Source organism: Paroedura picta, chromosome 4 (assembly GCF_049243985.1).
Source record: "Paroedura picta isolate Pp20150507F chromosome 4, Ppicta_v3.0, whole genome shotgun sequence".
Lineage (NCBI taxonomy): Eukaryota > Metazoa > Chordata > Lepidosauria > Squamata > Gekkonidae > Paroedura > Paroedura picta.
In genome coordinates this window covers 96,621,933-96,643,524 of record NC_135372.1, presented here as the reverse complement: position 1 = coordinate 96,643,524, position 21,592 = coordinate 96,621,933, and the positions used below count along the sequence as shown (strand labels likewise).

General features: G+C 39.6%; 1 protein-coding gene and 1 long non-coding RNA gene across 4 annotated transcripts in view; one reads left to right on the top strand and one right to left on the bottom strand.

Annotated features, from left to right (window-relative positions):
* ILRUN (inflammation and lipid regulator with UBA-like and NBR1-like domains) overlaps positions 1 to 21,592 on the top strand; it is a 45,615-nt gene that overhangs the window by 13,274 nt on the left and 10,749 nt on the right. Inside the window, exons 2-4 of one of the 2 annotated variants that reach the window (XM_077334436.1) lie at positions 7,501 to 7,655; positions 13,912 to 14,109; positions 15,732 to 16,060. In XM_077334436.1, the coding sequence (XP_077190551.1) occupies positions 7,501 to 7,655; positions 13,912 to 14,109; positions 15,732 to 16,060 (682 nt within the window). Of the gene's footprint in view, positions 1 to 7,500; positions 7,656 to 13,911; positions 14,110 to 15,731; positions 18,772 to 21,592 lie in introns of those variants that run through there. The other variant, XM_077334435.1, reaches the window with a different exon arrangement.
* LOC143835943 (uncharacterized) overlaps positions 14,550 to 21,592 on the bottom strand; it is a 33,148-nt gene continuing 26,105 nt past the window's right edge. For both annotated transcript variants that reach the window (XR_013230418.1, XR_013230419.1), the window contains exon 3: positions 14,550 to 14,888. This is a non-coding gene — a long non-coding RNA (uncharacterized LOC143835943). The remainder of the gene's footprint in view (positions 14,889 to 21,592) is intronic.

The window sequence follows — 21,592 nt, the reverse complement described above, 5'->3', positions numbered from 1 at the left end:
CCCCACCTCCCGAAACAAGAAGCTTGCTGGGCTGCGAGCTAATAGGCTGCTTCGGCGGCCGATTTGCTCACGGCCTGGCGAGCTTCTCGCTTCGGGGGGGGCGGGAAGAGGGAGCTGCGGCCCGGCACCGGGCCACGGCCCGCGGGTTGGGGACCACTGCTCTAGGAAGTATTGTGTGGCAGAAAACATCCCTGACAGCTTCCCCAAATCTCAGATGGTTATCTGCTCTGTTCCCAATTGATGCATGGTTAGGTGCTTCTAGTAAGGTCTTGTCTTTTGCACCACTGAAGCACAAGTGAAGTACCTTCTGAATCCTCTGTGCACAATGCATTTCTTTGCTACCTCAGTGTGTGTATACACTAGCTTTAAAGCCCGTTCCTTGAAAGTGCCTCCTCCCTTAAGACGGCTTTGGGCCACAGCTCACAGCCACACCAAGTGGGGCGGGTGGGGACTGGCCAGCTCCTTAGCAGGCAGTCAGCAGGCCAGGAGGCACTCATTAGCAGGCCCAGCCTAGCAGGCCAGCAGGCCCTCATTAGCAGGCCCTCCACCATGACCCTTTGTCCAGGGCCCTCTCCCCTTACCTGTTGCTGGCTCCAGGTACTGAGGCGTGTCTGAGAGCAAAGATGCTAGAATCCAGGGATGGAGGGCGGGAGCTGCAGGGGCAGGGCCAATCAGGGTGCAGCCAGCAATTGGCCCTATTCCAACTTGGACAGCCGGATACATTCCACCCCCCAGGCTGTTTCACAAATACATAGAGGAACCATGGATAAGGATGTGTGTGCGTGTGTATACATACTCATACACACACACACACTTTAGCCAAATGTCAAAATAGGCTGTGGCTCGTAAAAAAGATACAGGAACAAAGGCTCGTCAACCCACGAAGTGAAGAACAAAGAAATGACCAACTCAGCGGCATGTGGGGGAAAAATTAATGTTGTAACCAGCATGTCCAATTTATTCATGGATCAAGCCAAAACGGGATCTGGATATTAATTCCCCACTTTCAAGAACACAGCTTTTCCTCAGTGGCTTGTCTATAAGGATAGATTCAAAAGGGTAGCCGTGTTGGTCTAAAGTAATACAATAAAATCAGAGTCCAGTAGCACCTTTAAATCCAACAAAGATTTATTCAGGGTGTGAGCTTTCGAGTGCAAGCACTCTTCGTCAGACTATCTGAAGAAGAGTGCTTGCACTCGAAAGCTCACACCCTGAATCAATCTTTGTTGGTCTTAAAGGTGCTACTGGACTCTGATTTTATTGTCCCTCTATATAAATCATCAATAATTTTTATTAAGTATTAAGTATTCAGTTTTCCTCGTAAGTTCAAATAATCATCTGTACAGAAAATATCCAATAAATCAGTAGGGTCCCACTTCTTGTATTACAATCTGTCTTCTAACAATTTTTTTCAAACTATATAAATCAAAAATAGAACCTCATTAGTCCATTTTTCCCATAGAAATAACCATCATATTTAGAAAGAGCATACAACATATTCCTTTAACCTATTAGTCTTTATGGTGTCACAAGAGTCATTTTGGTTTTACTATTACAAATTAGCCCCTTTAGTTGTCATCATGATGAAGAAAGGCAAGGGATGAATTTTCCATTCCACTGGAATTGAGTCAGGTAGAATGGGTAAAGGGATCAGGCCGTTAAATGCAGATGTACTTGAGATGATGTGGTGGAGTCATCAGACATTATTAATAGCCCAGAATTACAAAATTTCATTCTGTAATTGATTTGTAATGTGTTAAAGTGTCATTTAACTGCTTCTGTTGCAATCAGAGCCATTCTTGGAACCCCACGCCCCATTTTTCACTGCATTATTGGTTGCGAAAATGAATCTCCAATACAGCTGGTGGGAATTAAGAAGGGCTCTTACCACTGCTCCCTAGGGTTCTATAGCCAAAGGTTCAAACAGACATCACAGTCTTTTGATATAGGTTGCAGCTTCTATGTGGACATTTATACTATTTCAGCTGACTTGGAGACATTGCTTTCAGGTCTCTTGCTGGTTCTATAACCGCACTATGTTTTGGCTATTTCTGTACTTTACCTTGTGTTCCTACCATACAGACTTGAACAATTCTGTGGCAAAGCACATTGAACTTCAGTCAGGCATTTGCTTTGTCATTCTGACTCTTAGTTTGATCTTTTTTTTTTCTGTGTGTGTGTGTGTGGGGGGGTTGCCTTGCTCTAGCACTTCAGTTTTCTGCTGAACCTCTCTGTGTTGACTTCTTGCTGAAAATACCCAAGATTGAAATTAAGCATTAATTAATTTTGTCTGTAGGACAGCATGGTATTGGAAAACAGGCTTAAGCTATATTCAGTGAATGAGGTAGCCAGTCTGTTGTCCAAGTTGCATTTTTTCAGTTAGATTTTAACTGGAACAGACACTGAAGCCATTCCAAGTGGCAAAGCAGGGTGATGAAATACGACACATGGAAGGGAACAGAATTGGCAGTGAACCTCAGTGCATGATTAGCGTTTTCCTGTTTGAACCATATTTACTAGATGGAAAATAAAAACATTTCAAGCTGGGCTCTTGGTGCCTTGGGGGGGGGGGGTTCTCCTAAGGTGTATTTTTGCTGTTCTCACTATATGAGGTTATTTTCTTAGTAGACTCAAAATATTATATGTCTGCAGACTTTTGCATTTTTAGTGGTTTGAAGGAAGGAGATGTAAAGGAGAATGATACACCTGTAAAAAGGTAAAGGTATCCCCTGTGCAAGCACCAAGTCATGTCTGACCCTTGAGATGACGCCCTCTAGCGTTTTCATGGCAGACTCAATACGGGGTGGTTTGCCTGTGCCTTCCCCAGTCACTACCATTTACCCCCCAGCAGCAAGCTGGGTACTCATTTTACCAACCTCGGAAGGATGGAAGGCTGAGTCAACCTTGAGCTGGTTGCTGGGATTGAACTCCCAGCCTCATGTCTGCTGCATTACCACTCCGCGCCACAAGAGGCTCTGATACACCTGTGGTAACAGTTAAATTGAAGATATTTTGCTGAAACAGCAAGTTATAGATCATGATTTTATAGACTAATTTGAACTAATATCTAGAGTCCCATTGCAAGTTCTTTAAATCTCATTTATAGGAACAACAATCAGTTGGTGACATAAAACCAAGTATTTCTCTCCATTTAGTGGTAAATGTGGTAATTTAGTGGTAAATTTAGTGGTAAATTTAGTGGTAAATGTCAACATGCACATGCACATCAAATACATCTCATAGTATTTGAGTGAACTAGCAGTTTTAAGTATAACTCTGTCCTTGATCAAAAGGGGTGTGTGGTGGTATTGGTGCTGTGCTAAAGTTTCTAGAGATAATTAATAAAAGTCCAGATATCAGTTTGTCTGACCCATGACAATTGTGATCGTACTCCTTTGATTGTGTGTCATGCATATCCTTTTTCCAAGCCAAAAGGTTTGTGTGGATGAACTGTCAAAGGAAAGTATGCAGTACATGTTCATTACACTTGCAGGATATGTATGGGTTTCACTTGCTTGCTAATTCCTTGTCCACAGTTGGTTGCTGCAGACAAGGCAACTAGATTTCCAGACCAGAGAAGGTGAGCTAGAGGCTCTGAAGCAGAGAGCTATTGTATTAGCTGATCTTTCTACCTATCTTTTTCTGAATGTAATCATCATCATCATCCCACATAAAATGTGAATGGTATTCCCAGTGACATGCCAGCCTTCTGATTGGCCTTTGGAGGGAGGGCACTCCCAACTGAGGGACACTCAGAGGGGCTAGCACACCATCAAAAAACACTGGGGGGTGGAGCACTGATAGGCTCTCACTGGGATAGCATTCCCCCACTGAAGGCCGATCAGAGGCTCTTCCCTGCTCCCATCCTCCTTCTCCATGCCACTTCCTGGTATTTTTGATGAGGAGGAGCAGCCCCCAGGAGGTGAGGTGAGCCACAGAGCTGGGAAGCAGCATGATGAGTGAACCTGGTTGGACGCACCCCGTGTCACTTCTCTCTGTGCACTCCTGGCTGATGGGAGGACGGCAGAAACCGCCTCTTTGCTCCTGCCTCCTGGGTGGCCAATGGAGGCCAGGTAGCCGCATTCTGCTGTGTCACCCACCTCATCCTGCACTCCTGCCTCCCAAGAGGTCAAGGGAGCCTGCCTAGGTGTGTGCCACCTCATTGTGTTCCCTATGAGCCTAGCTCTTGTCAGGGTGAGGGATGCCCTTTACACATGGGCACCCTCACTGCCTAGCTTTCTTTGCTAGCCTGCCTTTCACCAGTGTGAGAGAGGCCACCCCATGCTCCCTGCAATCCTGCCTTCCTCCAGGACTTTGGAGGGCATCTGGCTGTGGTCCAAGCACCAGAAGGCTGCAACACCCATATCAAGCCTCAGCCAGGTGAGTGGGCACCAAGAGTTCTGCAGAGCATGCCAACCTAGCTGCCAAGCTTGCCTGCCCTGCTGTGCAGGAGCCCTCCTCCCCTTGCCATCCACAACTCTGCCTACCCCTTTGAGTGGCCGCTGTGCTCCTCAGCACGTCCAGCCTCCACTCTCTGGTGACCATCCTGAGTCGCCTAGGGGTGCAGCAGCCACCAGGGCTGCAGAGTGCACTGCCCTGCTGGCCCACACTGCTTTGCACCCATTTTTAAAATGGGCTTCATTATTAGTTTCTGTACAATTGCTTTAGTTCTTGGGTATAGCCCTTCTGGAGAATTAGCCATAACAGATATACTGTTATTTCCTGACTCTTAATCCAGTAGTATCTGCAAAATATTGAAATTCCTCTTCCTCCCCCTATAATGATAAGCAACATGATGCAACTGTTGCATTTCTTGGCATCCACTTACTTCTTCTCCCAAGATGAATAGCTAGATTTCTTCCATCTCATTGTAACAGTAGATACTTCAGAAGATCCCATGAACCATCAACATGGACTTGCGAGGAAGTGAATGTTTGGCAATAGGCTAGTTTCTGACATAGAAGCAAGTTTGGCTTGAAACCTAATTGTCCCCCAGCAGCCATTTATAACTGGTCCAATACCCCATGATGGTGCCCACCTTTCTGAATTCCGAAAGTGCCTACAGGTTGGGGAGTAGCTATGTTCAAGGTATACGTTTGTGTATATTTTTATTTCATTACTAGCAGTAAAGCCTTTTGGAAAAAAATATACAACGGAAGCTAGCTTCCCCCTCTCCTGACCCAGGCAGGCCTGCCGAGGCTGCATTGGGGCTGCTCAGGGCAGAGTTGAGCACTGGCAGGGGCTCCCTGCCTCCCTTCCTCCCCAGCTTGGGCAGCACCACTGAAGCCAGGCGAAGCTGGGGTGGGGGTGAGTGCTGGCAGGGGTTCCCTGCCTCCCTCCCCCCTGACTTGAGTCCCAGGTCCTCCCCCCTCCCTTCTAGCTCCCACTTGCTACCTGGCTTACCTTCTGCAGTCAGTCCAGTAGAGGGGGCTGGCACTTCTCCCATGTGGAAGAAGTTGGAGGGGAATGTGACCAGGGGTCAAACAACCTACCTGATAGGCCATTCGTTGGACGGTTAGCCAATCAGGTAGGCAATGAGTCCAAATTCCTCCCAGCACCCTGGTCGTGTTATATGTTACAGATTATTTCCAGCATACTGGCCCAGAGCGGCTTTCAATATACACAATAAAATATCATTTTTAACATAATATTTTAACAAAATATCACCTTTAACATAATATATTATTAAAACCTTACCATAAAAGTTTAAAATTAATCCATCAATCTTGCTAGCCAATCAACCCATTGGTATATTCAAGAGTGTTTGGTACTTAGTTTCTGTTTCAGATATCCTTTTTCAGATATCCTCCCTTAGTAATTGGCGAGATGTGTTCTCACGCCTACCATTTCATGAGGTGCAGCAGGTTCATTTTTAGAACAGAAATTTATTTGGGTAAATTACTTTAATTATCATAGCCATAGACTGAATTTAGGTCCTATGGGTACTGGAAATCTACTTTGATATCTAATATATTAGAAACTTGGTTTAATGTCCGATTACAAATAGTCCTCTTTTACATCTTTCACTCTTCTACTCTCTGAAATAATGGAGTCCACCATCAGAATTTCAGCAAACTACATGATTGACTTTGAGTGTTATGCGGCGTCTTACCCTTTATCTTTTATCCATCAAAGAGAAGAAAGGAGGCTTGTGATACCCAGAGGGCATGATGGAACCCCCCCCCCCATTTCTCTCAGAATGCTTGCATGAGATCTTAATAGGCCAGGCTTGTTGTAGGCAACGTTTATGCATTCCATATTCCTCTTTACCTGCCCTGCCACTCAGCCAGGAATTGGATGGGAGTAGGCTAGGTTGAGATCTGAGCAGTGCACACAGGGCTCCCACAGGAATTCCCATTCCCCATTATTGTTTGTATGACCTTGCACACATGCTGTTGAGAGAGAGGTCTATATAATCTCAGGGTCACTATTACTGGACTGAATTGATCCCATGTTATATAATAAGTTTTCAGTTTACATTTTTAATTTCAGTAGTTACCAAACTTCATTGATGCAAAGTCCTTTTTTAGTCTTTTCCTTCAGTATGCCATATCTCCTCAGTTGATTTCACAACTAATGATCATATGAAATCTCCATTAGCCTAGCATAAGTTTCTTTCTGCTGAAGTTGTAAAGCAGTATCATTTTCATGTTCCATTTATATTTTATACACAAAGTTTCGAATCTTAATCCCAAACTTTCTAGCATGGTATAGTGGTTAGTGCAGACTTTCTCAGCCAGGGTTTCATGAAATGTTGCAGTTTCTTGGCAGTCCTGGAAGGGTTTCACGAATGGTGAGAGTTAATCAATGTTTAATATCTTTTAAAAATTTGTTAAGCGTTTACCAGGTGATATGACCATATATGGTCATGTCGGACTGCCCCCCCCCCACACAAACAAATGGCCAGTGATGAGCCTTGAAGATGTGGGAAGGGGAAGGACCCCAGATGGGAGGGGCCCAATCATATTATGCATTTCTGGGGGTTTTCAAAGTCTGAAGAATGTTTCAGTGGTACTTACCAGTAAAAAAAATTGAGAAAAGCTGGATTAGTGTGTCAGACTAGAAACTTAAAGACCCAAATTCACATTTACCACTCTGCAACAGAAGCTTGCTGGGTGAATTTTTGCTGTCTCAGCCTAACATGCCTTACTAGGTTATTATGAGGACATATTGGAGCAAACAAGAAAGTTGCACGCTGCTTTGGATCCTTATTGGGGAGAAAAGCAGGGCATGAATGTCCAGATAAATTAAATAGCACAGGACACATATTGTTTCCCTGTATCAATTTTGTGTTAATAGGCTTCTGAATCTTAGTGCCAGCATAAGCAGAGTTACACCATGCTAAGTTAATTGAATTCAGTGGGGTTAGTATGGCACTGTAAGTCAGAAATCTGAGGACGTAATGCCCTTTTACATAATTAGCAGGATTTGTAAGTATCTCCATTAGTGGTTTATTCTCTGTTGGTATGTGATTAAAGAAACATTTTTCTTTCTTTCCAGGAATTTACAGGCAGCCATTGGAGCTTACTATGATTTTGAGAGCCCAAACATCAATGTGCCCTCCATGTCCTTTGTTGAAGATGTGACCATAGGAGAAGGAGAGTCCATCCCTCCTGATACTCAGTTTACAAAAACATGGAGGATACAAAACACAGGTGAATGGTGTAACCATCTCCCTTTGGCTGCTGCCAGCTATAGTATCATTTTGTGTTCTTTGCTAACACTATAAGTCTTATATATGGTTAGGTTATCTTCTGTCAGAATATCCAGAGACGTTTTAAAAAGTAGTTAATGGCAACTAGCAGCCCCTGTAGATGTTGAAAATCTCTTCTATTAGAATGCTAATGCTGGCATCCTGTCATGGTTAGCATCTTTCCTGCAGTGGTAAGAATAACAATCTTATGCCCTTCCCACAAGCTTGGAAAGAGGGAGATAATCCCTTTAGTTCTGCTTTGGAGGTCCGCCAGATGCCTCCAAAGCTCAACATGACATCAGAGATAAGATTCTGCCCTCCACCTACCTCCCCTCAGGAAAGGCATAGAATCTTGGCAGCTGCACATCTTGGCTGCTACTGCCTTGGCCAGTATTCTGTGTTGCATTTCCCTGCTTCAGCTAGTAAATTACCCTCTGCTGCATCACTGTTGCCTTAAGTTCTAGACACTTTGTCTCCTCTTTCTGTATCCTGCTGAAGATAGTTTGGTTTTGTGGATTAGGGATAGCAGGTCAAAGGTTCATTTCTCTGGAGTTGAGTGTGTCCAGACTTCTCTCTAGCCCTTGCTGATGTTTCCTTTGTATGTTTTGATTGTCTGGTACATGAACTTAACACTCTATGGTAGCTTGAGCATGTGTTGGAATATATGATTACTTTCCCAAGCCATAATTTACCAAAAAAATGTCATATTCATATTTATATCTATTCTTGTTGCATGTTTGTAAATGAAATGTCAGACTTTGTAAATTCTGTATGTCTTTAGAACTTTAATTATTTGACATATATGAGGAGCTTCTGTACATCTATATATGTACATCATTGTCAACATTTTAATTTTTGTGAGTATCTTACTAAACCTATCAAACCAAAATATTTGTAGATTGGCATGATTCAGTCCTGCATTCTAAAACCTGAAATAATTGATAACTGTAGTTCACAGAAACTGTTTGGAAAATGCATATTTTCATTTATATTTTAACAAGTATTCTGTCTTTCAGAGGAATTATAAGATTAAAATTGATTCTGGATACTCTTGATCTTATTTCTCTGGCTCCCTTAATGGCACTTAAGAACAGGGGGAAAAACATGAAAGCCGTGTCAAGGGGGTTCTTGGAGCAGCCAGTTTACTATAGTTTGTGGTTTAAAAAACAAGCTAAAGATAATGATGAAACTTTGGGTAGGGATGAGAAATAAGACAAGGTGAAAAACCTTTAACACTTAAATCTACTGGGATGTAATTATGAGAGGGAAATGAGATCTGATGCAAGGGAAATAACCTTGCTAACAGATATTGCAATGACAGGGTATCATCTGGTTAATAGGCTTAGGTATCAGTTCTTTGATTACAGACATGACTTCTCTGCAGGATATTTACATCAGAAATAAGTCTTGCATTCACAAGCAAAGTGCAGTATTTATGCAAGTTACTGCTGTAGTGCTTGTTTGGACTTTGTACAGGAGATCAAAAGACAAAAGGGTATAGATGCTTTTGTATATTAAATTTCTTGGGTTTACAGTTGCACAAAGGGTGCATGTTGAATATACAAACCATCTGTTTTTATTGTTTTTACTTATCTTACATTTTGTTCCATAAAAAGTATTCATGATCAGATTCTCTCATTTTATTTCATTCACATTAACGCCAGATTTACCACAGGGAAAAGAACCTATATTATTATCTCTGCAGTGTTCATACTTGGAGATATGGATTGAGATGTGAAATGAACAACTGCCCTGTGAATATCTAAGTATCTGATATACTGAGGCATTTTAGGGAGGAGGAGAGAGAAATAACTTCTGGTTTCTGTGGAGGCTAATGTTAATGGGGGAAATGTAAAATCCATACCAAACATATCTTAAGAAAATATCCCAAAATAATCATTTAACAACATTGGTATTGTCAGGCATTGGATAAGTGACCAAACATGTTTAGGCAACGCTGTCTTCATCAGTGGTCTATTTAGTCTACAAAATTAACTTTTTACTGTGCCTGAACCATATGCACGTAATATGTGTTTCAAAGTGTTAAACATTCTCTGAGTGCATGTGAAGTAAACATATTAGAAACAGTGTAAATATTTATTTGTTATATTTGCATACTGCCCTTCCCAAAGGCTCATATCTGAATGTCTCATAGAACCCTGCCCAGCTTTTGTTTTTTTCAGTATCTTGTGATGGCCTATGGCCTAATGCAATAAAGTTTGACTTGTTTCACAATAACCTAAAAAAATAAACAAATGGACAGTAAGACTGTTATGTTATATTTTCCCTCAGCCTCTTTTGCTTTTTGTCACTGGGTTGTTAGGAGTTCCTATTGCCATTGTTATATGCCTGAATATGCCTTTCTGTGTAGGCTTAACATTACATTAGGAAATCTTGTGAGTTTTGTAGTTTTCCAAATGCCTGGCCACTTAATTTGGTTTAATGGCAGCCAAGTTTGGCTTGAGTCTAGATCTCTGTAGAAGATATAATATCCTTGATTCATTGTAAGGTTTAATTATGTACATCAAATACCTGAAGTGGTGTTCAGATGATATCTTCATGTTGGGTAAATGCTGAAGTGATGCACGGCAGACCTTGAACACCCCATGACTAGATTAATTTTTTAAAATGAATTAATTCAGGCATTATTTTGAAAATTCTTGATGGCTTAAAGATTAAGGACTCTTGTACACTACAGCCAGTTGATAAATTGGTCATTCATAATGTAAAAACAAAGTTTAAGTGCCAGACAATTACTTATTGCTGTACCTTGATGGCCTTCCAGGTCTTCATGCCCCATTCAGAAGGCCTTTAAATAAATAATTTTTCTCGACTTATGTTGCAGTGAATGTCATGACCAGAATGTCAAGCCCAAAGCATTTAACATTGGCTTTCCACCAGCCAAACATTTCTTACCTCTGGTTCCTGGAGGAAGGCCCCTGGCCTAATTTCATGTCTTGGGTTGGTTGGTATGGGTGGAAGCAATCACTCAGGTGCTCTAAGCTGATGTCATTTAGGGTATAAAGGCCAAAAGCAGTACTTTGTCTTGGGTTTAGGAACAGACTGGAAGTCAATATAGCTGGTAGAACACTGGCTTAATATGATAACTCTACTAGGTGTCAGTAACTACTGCATTTTGAACTAGCTGAAGCATCATCAAGGATACTCCCATGTATATAAAAGTAGTCAAGCTGAATGCTACCAAGGTTTGTGTAGTCATTCAGAAGTAGTGTTAGGAAAATCCCATTTACAGATCACCCTTAGTCCTCATTTATATTTATGAATAACCCTCATTCCATGCTTTACTATTTCTGAACAGCAATGTAATATTTCTACTGCCTCCCTGTTTTTGATAGAAGATGGAAAGCTGTGTGTTATTTGCTCCAAATCTCCATGTGATCTCCCCCAGCAGTTTCATATTTGAAAAGCATCAGGAATAATATCCCATCTTGCTACCCCTTAAGCCTGTGTCCAGAGGGCAGAATCCCTGAGTATTCCTGTCTGGTTTCTGCCTGCACAAGAATCCTTTACATTAAACCTAATTTAGACAGAACAAACCAAGCACCTATGAATGAGCTTGAAATCCTCATTCTTTTATAATCTTGTGTATGAAGATGAGATTTACAGCTTTCTGGTTTAGAAAACCTTGATTTACTTAAATTTGTTGTGAAATCTTAGCATGTGCAAATATCGACTTTTTTTTCTTGCCCTCAAGCAGAGTTTGTAAACCTTCATCTTGGTTTGTTGGCAAATAAGACTCCTAATTTGTTCAACCCAAATTTTGACATTGAAACAAATTGGTGTTAAATTGAGAATTTCCATGCATAGTGAGGAGAGAGAGACATGAATTCTAGGGATAGTCATATCACAGCAAATTGTAATTTGGTCTTGAAGCTTTGGCATGGGAAGGGACACAAGCTGGAATCTAAGTGTGATATTTTTGTTTCTTGTTTTGACAATATAGAAAGTTTATCCTACTACAAATTCACTGAAGTTGTACCAGGCTGCTACTTATGGAAATAACTCCAGATAGTATCCTTGTACTTTGTAACTTAGAAATCACACCATAGATTAAAGTAGCTACTCGTATTGCTTTTTATTTCTGTCACCTCTGTAGTTACGTATGGTTGGAAGTTAGAACTACTTGTTCCCCTTTCCTAGGATGCGATTCTTAATGTATAAGCATATTTTGGAATCTTGATAGTAGTCATTCCCTTCTACAATTACCAACAGTTGGATTTAAAGTTACTTCTGTAAATGTAATACATCAGCTACTAAAAAAATGTTTATATATTCTTTTTTTACCACTTTGGTGGAATTAATATCTTGTCATTTTCTTCTCGTCTTTTAACACACAATTAATGGGATAAAGGCTGTTAGCATTTGAAAGTCTTGCTGATAGTGTCATTCCATCTATTAATAGGGTTCCCATGGTAGCTTTGTCAAGGGTATTCTCAAGATATTGAACTGATCTTTTATTGTAACAATCTTTAACTGTAGTTCTATCTGCTTAATGATACTCTTCCATCCAAATTCAGTTGTTACAGCAATAATGTAGAGAATAGCAGTCCAGTATTTCTATATAATTTAACAGAAACAATTGTACTCGGGCTGTACTTTTGAACACTGATATCTGCAATCTCCTGGGGCTTCAGTGATCAAACCTTGGGAGAATTAGCACAAGCCACAGAGTAAAAACAGATGCCAGCCTACTATGTGGAAAATTTAAAGTCTGTTCTCTTAAATATGTGCTGAAGTGCAGCAATTTGGACAATTGTACTTAGTTTTAGAATGTAATGGGGTTGATCCATCCCTCACAGCTTGCCTCATTATGTTTGCAATGAAGTGAAGATATATTTTTACCTATCCCATCATGTATCATCATGTCATTAATTCCTGATTGTTTATGGACATAAGCTGTTGGGTAAGAGGTTAGAATGATTAGGTATCATTGATATTATCAAATGTTTTAAATTCAAAAATTGCATGTATAAAAATCTTTTAAATACACGTTTCATTGTTTCTCAAACATCATTGAGATCTATTGTTATTTACCCTCCCCACAAGACTTACCTTTCTCCCTCACTAGCATCCCTAGATAAGAGATGTGAATGCTGGGAGGGTTTTTCTTCCAGTTTTTCTAACAGAAAAAGGGGAAATTTAAGTGAGTACTGAAGAAAAACTACTATGAAATATATTTTTTCCCTTTTAAAATCAGTGAAATGCTTTTAAAGAATAGGTAATGATACTATAGATATACACAGCTCTTAAATTCAAGATAATTTTCTGCAACCTAGAAGGATACCTGATCATGAGGAGAACAGGCAGAGCTTTCATTGCTTCTCATAGCTCATGTTGTCTCTTTGACTTGCTGTGGTTGAGCTTTAAATTTATACACGGACTAGGTGGAGAGTAGCTTATTGCCCTGCCTTGCAAGAGGAAGAAAAAAACAGAGAGAGGTAGAACAGATACTGCACCAAGGTCTCAGAGGAAACTGAAGGCTTCATTGAGAAGCTAGGTCTCTTGAACCAGATAGCAAAAATTAAGGAATGCACTAAAACAGCATACTGGGTACATTTACAATTTTGTAGTTTTACTTGTATGAAACTAAGGCATTTATAACTTAAGTTCCATCAGTATATCAAATATTGCAATCTTATATGCTAAATAAGTTATATAGTGTTATAGCAGTAAAATAGATTTGATAGGACAGTATGCATTGCTTACATTTTAAATTTTTGAAATTGTTTTATCTCTAACCCTAGACAGTTGTTCTTTTATTTCTATTTTAATTTCACTTTTGAAGGGACTATAGACAAGCCATAATATTCCAGAATACAAGCCAACACAAAATACTGTTCGGTGAATCATTAACATATAAGAAAAACTTAGATTGTTTAAGCTAATATCATGGTTTCTCCATAACAATTAATTTGTTTTTATAGTTTGTAGTAGTATGAAACCTGCAGATTTTGTTGTTCTAATAAAGTTAATATTTGACCATCAGTTGAGTCAATCTCCTGGATGTTCAAGTGTCCTGCCATAGCTGGGAGTCACTCTTACATATACACAGCAAAGAGCTTTTTATATATGACCAATATATATCTAAACTAGCTTTTCCCTTAATCACTGTCAATATGTGAGATAATTGATCTTTTTACTGATTAAACTATCTTGGAACTTTTAACAACATGCTCCAATATCTTTGTAAATTTCAGGGACAGAAGCATGGCCTCCGGGTGTTTGTCTTAAGTACGTCGGGGGAGATCAGTTCGGCCATGTGAATATGGTGATGGTCCGATCACTGGAGCCCCAGGAAATTGCAGATGTCAGCGTTCAGATGTGTAGCCCAAGTACTGCAGGAATGTATCAAGGCCAGTGGCGAATGTGCACTGCTACGGGACTCTATTATGGAGGTAAGTTGTGCCTCCTAATGGATCTATCAGAACTTTTGGGATGGCTTGATTTATGTCAAAATAATACATGTTAGTAACCATAGGCATACCTGACAAGAGAAATAGGGCACTGGAAGTTAGAGTTTCAAACAAGCCCAGACAAGAATTTTTTGTTAAAAATTATTGCCCCCTGCAAAAAACAAAAACACCCACCACACAGTTTTAGTCTTCTTTAAGGATGCACAATAACAAGTTTCCATCCTTGGTCAGTGGCAAACTGCTCATGCCACCCTATATGGTTTGTGCGCCTCCCTCTCTTCTGGCACATAAGAGGGATGAATTGCAGATTGCCACCTTTATTTGTAATACAGGATTCTCAAATTACAGTCAGTTCTGAAAATGTCATTTGACTTCTTTAAAGTGGCTGCTATGTTCTGCCTTGAATGCAATGCTCAGCGTGAGTTTTCCTCTGGTTTGCCAAGTGATGGGGAGGGATTGTGATTTCACAATATGGGGGGTTGCTGCTGTGATGGTGAGAATATGTTCTGTTAAATAAAAACTCACACAAACGAAGCCCATAAATATTCTGCATTAATTTAGTTGGAATGTTTTGAACAGATCCATTTCAGATACCGCAAAATTATACATTTCAGTATGGCATATTAGAGGATAGGTGTATCAGTGAAACAGCTGCTTTGATTTACCGCACAGTAGTTATTGTTTCTTGATTCCGCTCCTTAGAGTAACATGTCACAAAGCTGGGTGCCTGTTGTGCCGTTGGGAGTGTGACCATTCTGTGTCTGGAAAATGCACAGAATAACTGGGTCACTATTTCAGCCAGCATTTGCAGATGACACATGAGATTGCTCTTTTAATATTTTTTGTGGAGTTTTATCTTTTTATCTTTGTAACCCACTGCAAGACGGTTCACCGATGATAGCAGGAAATAAATCAAAATAATAAATAAATAAACCTTCAAATGTACATGTATGCTGAAAATATAACACTTAACTGCATTAAAAGCTATAAAAATTAAAAATTACTGAATTACCTTTATGTGGGCCATTTGTGGTCATGATCTTTATGTTAGTATTCCTAAGAAATACAGGTCTGTGTTGTCCATTTAAGAAAAGCTCCCTTGAAGTGCCTATCCATTACACTCTGAGATATGTTGGAATTTTCTCCAATTATTTCATAATTAGTGGACTCCATGAAGCATAAATTTACCCATTTTCTTGTGTACTTTTGTTTGTTGATATTTGAAATGGTCAGCAATCCCAGTTTGCTGTTTCTGTCAACAGGAGAATGAGGCAAATGGAATATGTAATTGGACTGACTATTCTTAAATTGGAGGCTTGTATAATCTACATCATGCTCTAGACAGGGGTTTTGAATGGTTAACAGTAGGTGGCAGTATTTCCCTATTTTCAAAGTGAAAGGGCCAAATCTTTTTGCATAGTTTTTGAGAAACATCTACTGCTGTTGTAATTCTTCCTGTGTGGGAAATGAGGCTTAGCATTGATACTGTAAGTAACATCAATTGGTGTTTGCTTATGACTTAAGTTTAATATGTCTTTTAAGAGATATTGAACTTAAGTGGTGCATTAAATTGTGCCTTGCACTGACAACTTTCCCTTTCACAGACATCATCTGGGTGATTCTCAGTGTGGAAGTTGGAGGACTATTAGGAGTAACGCAGCAGCTGTCATCATTTGAAACAGAGTTCAACACGCAACCACATCGCAAGGTAGAAGGAAACTTTAACCCGTTCGCCTCTCCGCAGAAGAACAGGCAACCAGATGAAAACAACTTAAAAGACCCTGGGGGTTCCGAGCTAGACACAATCAGCAAAAACACATGGGGGCCTGCTCCTGACCAAATTGAACAAGATCAGACTGAACTGTCACAAAACTCTGTAAATCTCTCCCCCAGCAGTCACTCGAACAACTTATCAGTAGTGACATACAGTAAGGTAGGTGCCCTGGGGGAACAGGAGAATGGGGAAGTCATGAGTCCATGGCCTGTACTCTGATAGTCTCCCTTGTGCCTCTGTCTGATCTGCCCATGAAGAGTCTGCATTTGAGTGTTTAATTTGCTAGGTCCTTGCCTTGAATTCAAAGCGAGTAAAAGCATGGCCATATTCAAACGCTTTAAATGCTTTGTTAAACTAGCCTTCTTTGGTTGGTGCTTGCTGTTTGAGAAGGCAACAATTTACAAAGCTGCTTTTCAATCAGTGTTTAAAATCGTAAGTATATTAGATGGTAAATTTCACAATAGATTTAGACCAGCAAAATCTGGAAGATAAAATGTCCTCTGTATGTTCACTTTTTTTAAAGTTTTATCTTTTTGTTTTGCTGTTTTTAGCTTCAAGTAAGTATTAAGCTTTAAATTGCTGTGCCTGGATTTCAGGGAAATATTTTAGTCAGGAAGAGATGTTAAAATATACTGAATCAGCACATACCCATCACAGTGCAATTATAGGAAACATGGGAGACTAAATTTAGACTAGTTCAGTGTGGTTGATTTTATATTATGGGCTTTGTATAATTGCCAGTTGGTGTGAGTTTGGAATAGAGGGGCTTAAATTCAGTCAGCTGAACTTATAAAGAGGTAATGAAAACAGTGTAGAAAGCATGGTTTAAACTGCCCTCTAATTGATTGGGTACCTGCAGGTATAATGGATGGCTGTACCTTGAACAATTAGTTGTGAAATTAACAGGAAAATATACCAAATTGTTAACTGTTGCTCAGATTTTGGTGTAACATGTACTGTTAAAAACACAAGTCCTGTCAGTCACAATCCTATCAAATTCAAGATACATTAATTAAATGCTTCCCAGTTTGTTAAAATAATTTCTACACTATTTCCCACCCCACCCCAAAAGAAAAATATTCAGTTAAAGGAAGCTGAATGATATAGAAAGATCTCTTTAGAAGGGTTGGAAATAACTTTAAAACCACTGCTGTAGAGATCAGAAAATATACTAACAGATCCAGAAGGATGCTAGCAGGGCTGGATACCACTGCCAGTAGCATACCAGTAAAGAAAGTTATTAAAAATGATTTCCTTAAAGTGAAAGTCTGAACTCAGCTGAAAAAAATAAAAAAGAGCAAAAAGCCTGGTAACCCAGTATACTTCTTGAAATGGAATCCAGAAATGGAATTTGACAAATTGCTGAAAATAATAAACTGTTTAACTAACATTTTCTTGGAACATAAGAATCATGAATGGAGCTTTCTGTTCTAGCTCCCTATTTGTATCCCCTGTTGCTTTTTAATGAAGCACGGGGGATGCTGCTAACAGAAGAATTCAGTGGAAATTGGGAGCCTCCCCTTGCTAGAGAAGTGCTTTCTGTTCATGCAAAGGCTCTCTAAATCTAAATTCTCTCTATTTTCAAGAAATGATCCTGAGAAACAGGGGGAGCATTAAATAATCAGCATGTACAAAATACCGAAAGAAGGAAGATGAGATAATTGTAGCAAAGCTTCTAGAATTGTTTGCTTCAGTCTTCCCTGCAGAGATTCTCCTACCTAAATCATTCTTTTAAGAAATACATAAGAACTAATTCTCATAGTGACAAAGTATGATATCATAGACAAAATATATCACAGTCACTATGTAATTAGTTCTTTAAAAGTTACAAGCTACAGTATTCTTAAAGAACTCATGTGATAAAACTAAGCCAGCGGTTTTCACAATGTAGGAAAACAAATAATAGTGTCCTCTAAGGTTCATATTGAGACCAGTACTGTTTAATAAATAATCTGGACTCAGGGATGAGCAGTGAGATAACCAAATTTGCAATTATAATTAGATTCAGAATAGTGGGACCACAGCAAGCTGTGAAGAACTCCAAAAAGATCAACACAATAGTAGATGAGACTGTGAGACCCAAGTGATGCAGATGGTGCCAGAAAGGACTGCTCAGGGGGGGGAACAAGGAAAAGAACCTCATCCACCATCAACTTTCCCTGACAGATTTCATGTTCCAACCCCATGCCAGGAATGTTTAGAATTATTGTGAAAGGGATAGACAGTAGCAATTTGCATAATATCATTATACAAAAACATTATGTATCTCCTATTTAGAACTCTCTTTCCCTCTTATTAAAAACAATGATATCTGCGATAGAGAAGTGTTGGCCTAGGGGGGAAAAATGAATATTTCAAAGTATACATAAACAACCAAGGAATAGGATGCTGTGTGAAAGAATATTTTAGTGTGTATATAAACCTTCATTTTTTGAAGTATGAAATACAAAGTGAAAATTTAAAATCTGAAGCTGTGATTTTGTAGGCACTGATTAGAGAAGTAAATAAACTTTTAGTTATACTAGTGTTTGACTAGTATTTTAAAGGAATTATTTATTCTACTAAAATGGAATATATATAAAGTGCATATTGAGAATATACTTGACTATTACAATTGTAGCCTACTCTGAACCCAGTCTCACTGAGTTCATTCCCAATGAAGTATGTGTAGGATTGAACCCATTGTGTATAATGGCGTACTACTAAAGTGGAACTTACATCCAAATTTATTGCCATTCCTTAATTATATTCTGGGAGTGTTTATTTCCTGAGCTTTTTCCTTCAAAAAGACTCCCCACTCCCCTGTTTTTGCGTGATAATACTGAGGTCTACTGTTTCTGAGCCCAGATAATAAAACTTTTATCTGTTTACTCCAGTGTTTTTCAACTTTATTCACTTCATATCTCTTTCGCTCTCCTCCCCTCTATTCCCAGCTAACAAAGCCTAAGGTATGCTTGGGTACCTGAGAGTGTGGCAACTACTGGCTGTATCCCACTGAGTGTATTTGTACTTGCTCATTAAGACATGCTTTTAAAATTACAGAGATATATCAAAATACAATTTACGTGCTAAATCATATGTGATCAATTTCATGCCCTTAAATCATGATGCAAATTTTAATTCAGTAAGAAAACATTACATATATTTCATTTCATAGACTTGGAAATGCCATACAGGCCATGTAGTCCAATGCTCAATGCAGGATCAGCCTGAAGCATTCATGATAAGTAGTTGTCCAACTGCTGCTTAAAAACTACCAGTGAGGGGGAGCTCACTACCTCCTTAGGCAGCCAATTCCACTGCTGAACTGCCCTGACTGTGAAATGTTTTTTCCTGATATCTAGCCGATACCATCTTACACATAGTTTAAACGTATTACTGCGGGTTTTAACCTCTGCTGCCAACATTCCCTGCCCTCCTGCAAGCAACAACAGATACTTAAAGAGAGCAATCATGTTCCCTCTCAGCCTCTTCTTCTCCAGGCTGCACATTCCCAAGTCCCTCAGCCTTTCTTCATAGGGCTTGGTCTCTAGGCCCAGATCATCTTCATTGCTCTCCTCTGCAATTTTGTCCATGTTGTTTTTGAAGTGAGGCCTCCAGAACTGCACACAGTACTCCAGGTGCGGTCTGACCAATGCATAAAACAACAGGACTATGACATCTTGCAATTTTGATGTTATGCCCAAGACCTTCTTTATTGCCACATCACACTGTCTGCTCGTATTGAGCTTACAGTCCATAAGTACCCCAAGATTTAATTCACTTTCCCCAAAATGTTCAAAACAAACAAAAACAAGGAAGCCTCTCTCTCTCTCTGCAATGGCTTTCTGGAAATTTTACATCTAAGCTTGGAGCCAGAAAGTATACAGAAAGATTGTTTGGAAGATAGGAGCATTTTCTGTATGAGGAGGACTTGAAGCAATTGTAGCATTTCTTTAGTTTAGATATGGAACTCTCAGTCATACACAGTACTAAAATTTGTAGGGTAGATGTACGTTCAATGAAATCAAATTGCAGCATGTGCAGGACAGACAACAGGATTTACTACTTTGCTTATGAAATTAGTTGCTACAAAATGAGATGGCATCTGACATTTTTTATACAAATGTATTCGGTAAACAACTTCTACATCCCGGCTGAATCATGGATTCTAGACAATCAAAAGTATAAGCAATCATTTTAACTGTAATGAAAATCAAACAATTTAAATCAATAGAAGCATACTATTCTAGTCAATGAATCTTCCAACACATTTCTATCAGTTTCTCAGCAAACATGACTTTTTAATTACATAGTAGAAATCAGCAAGAATCCAGTAGAACCTTAAAGAGTAAGAAAATTTGTGGTAAGGTGTGAGTCACAGCTCACTTCTTCAGATCATACAATATTGCATACAACAGATTGCATAATGTCTGAGTATAAAGAAGGACAAAAGATGCCCATAACAATTCATCCATATCCTCCATAACAATTCATAAAAAAGAAAAAGGTGTGTTCTCTACCATTTTCATTCCATAATGAAAATTGCCCAGTATTCTCCAAACTACATTATAAATAATTTATTTGAATAATTGAATAGGCCTATGTTCCAGAGACATATAAACCAATATTTTACAGAAGGGAATTCTCCCCCCGCCCCGCAAAAAAAATGCCACAGTAACCATCTTAGCAACTATAAGCAGAGTTGAGACTGTTTGAAGACACTACCAATCCTTTTAAATATCCTAGAAGTATCTTAGAAAGTGGTAGTATATTACCACATAATATATTAATAAACAAAGTTTTAGACATGCCTGAAACACATGTATCAAACCTGTAAGTCCTTGGCCATATCTCCAACATATATCTAATACTTTTATGTATATAACTAGCTTCAAAGGCTGTTCCTAAGAACAGGCCACGAAAGGGTCCCTCCACCTGGCCCCTGTCCAGGCAGCTTAAGGTGGCTTTGGGTTGCAGCTCGCAGCCAGATCAAGTGGGGCAGGCGGGGGCTGGCCAGCTTGTTAGTAGGCCCGGGACAGAGCTCCTTAGCAGGCAGTCAGCAGGCTGGGAGGCCCTCATTAGCAGGCCCAGCCTAGCAGGCCAAGAGGCCCTTGTTAGCAGGCCCTCCACCATGACCCTTTGCCCAGGGCCCTCTCCCCTTACCTACTGCTGGCTCTAGGCACTGAGGTGTGTCTGAGAGCAAAGAGGCTAGAGTCTGATTGACCCTATTCCAACTTGGACAGCCAGACACATTCCACCCCCCAGGCTGTTTTACAAATATATAGAGGAACCATGGGTAAGGATTACAATAGTATCTGAGGTTCAGATACCATTGTAAAAGTATTTTACGAAATGTTCTTTCAAAGTAATCAAGATTAGTTGTGAGGTCACATTTTCACAGATCTATTTCCTTTTCTGTAAATTCAGTTTGTTAATCTTTCTCTCATTTCTTCATGTAGCTTAAAGTACTAACATCTAAATTTAGGCTTTTAGTAAACTGGCATTATCCTGAGCTAGAGACATGATTATCACTGATTATAGTTCTAAATATCTAACATGCTGATCACTCCATGACACAGATCAGTTTTTAACTGTGTTGTTCCTGACTTGACATATTGAATCCAAGCCATTATGATTTAGATAAATTCACTGTCCCCTGATATCACCCCAGATACATGGATCAGATTGACTAGGCTTTTTTAAATAAAA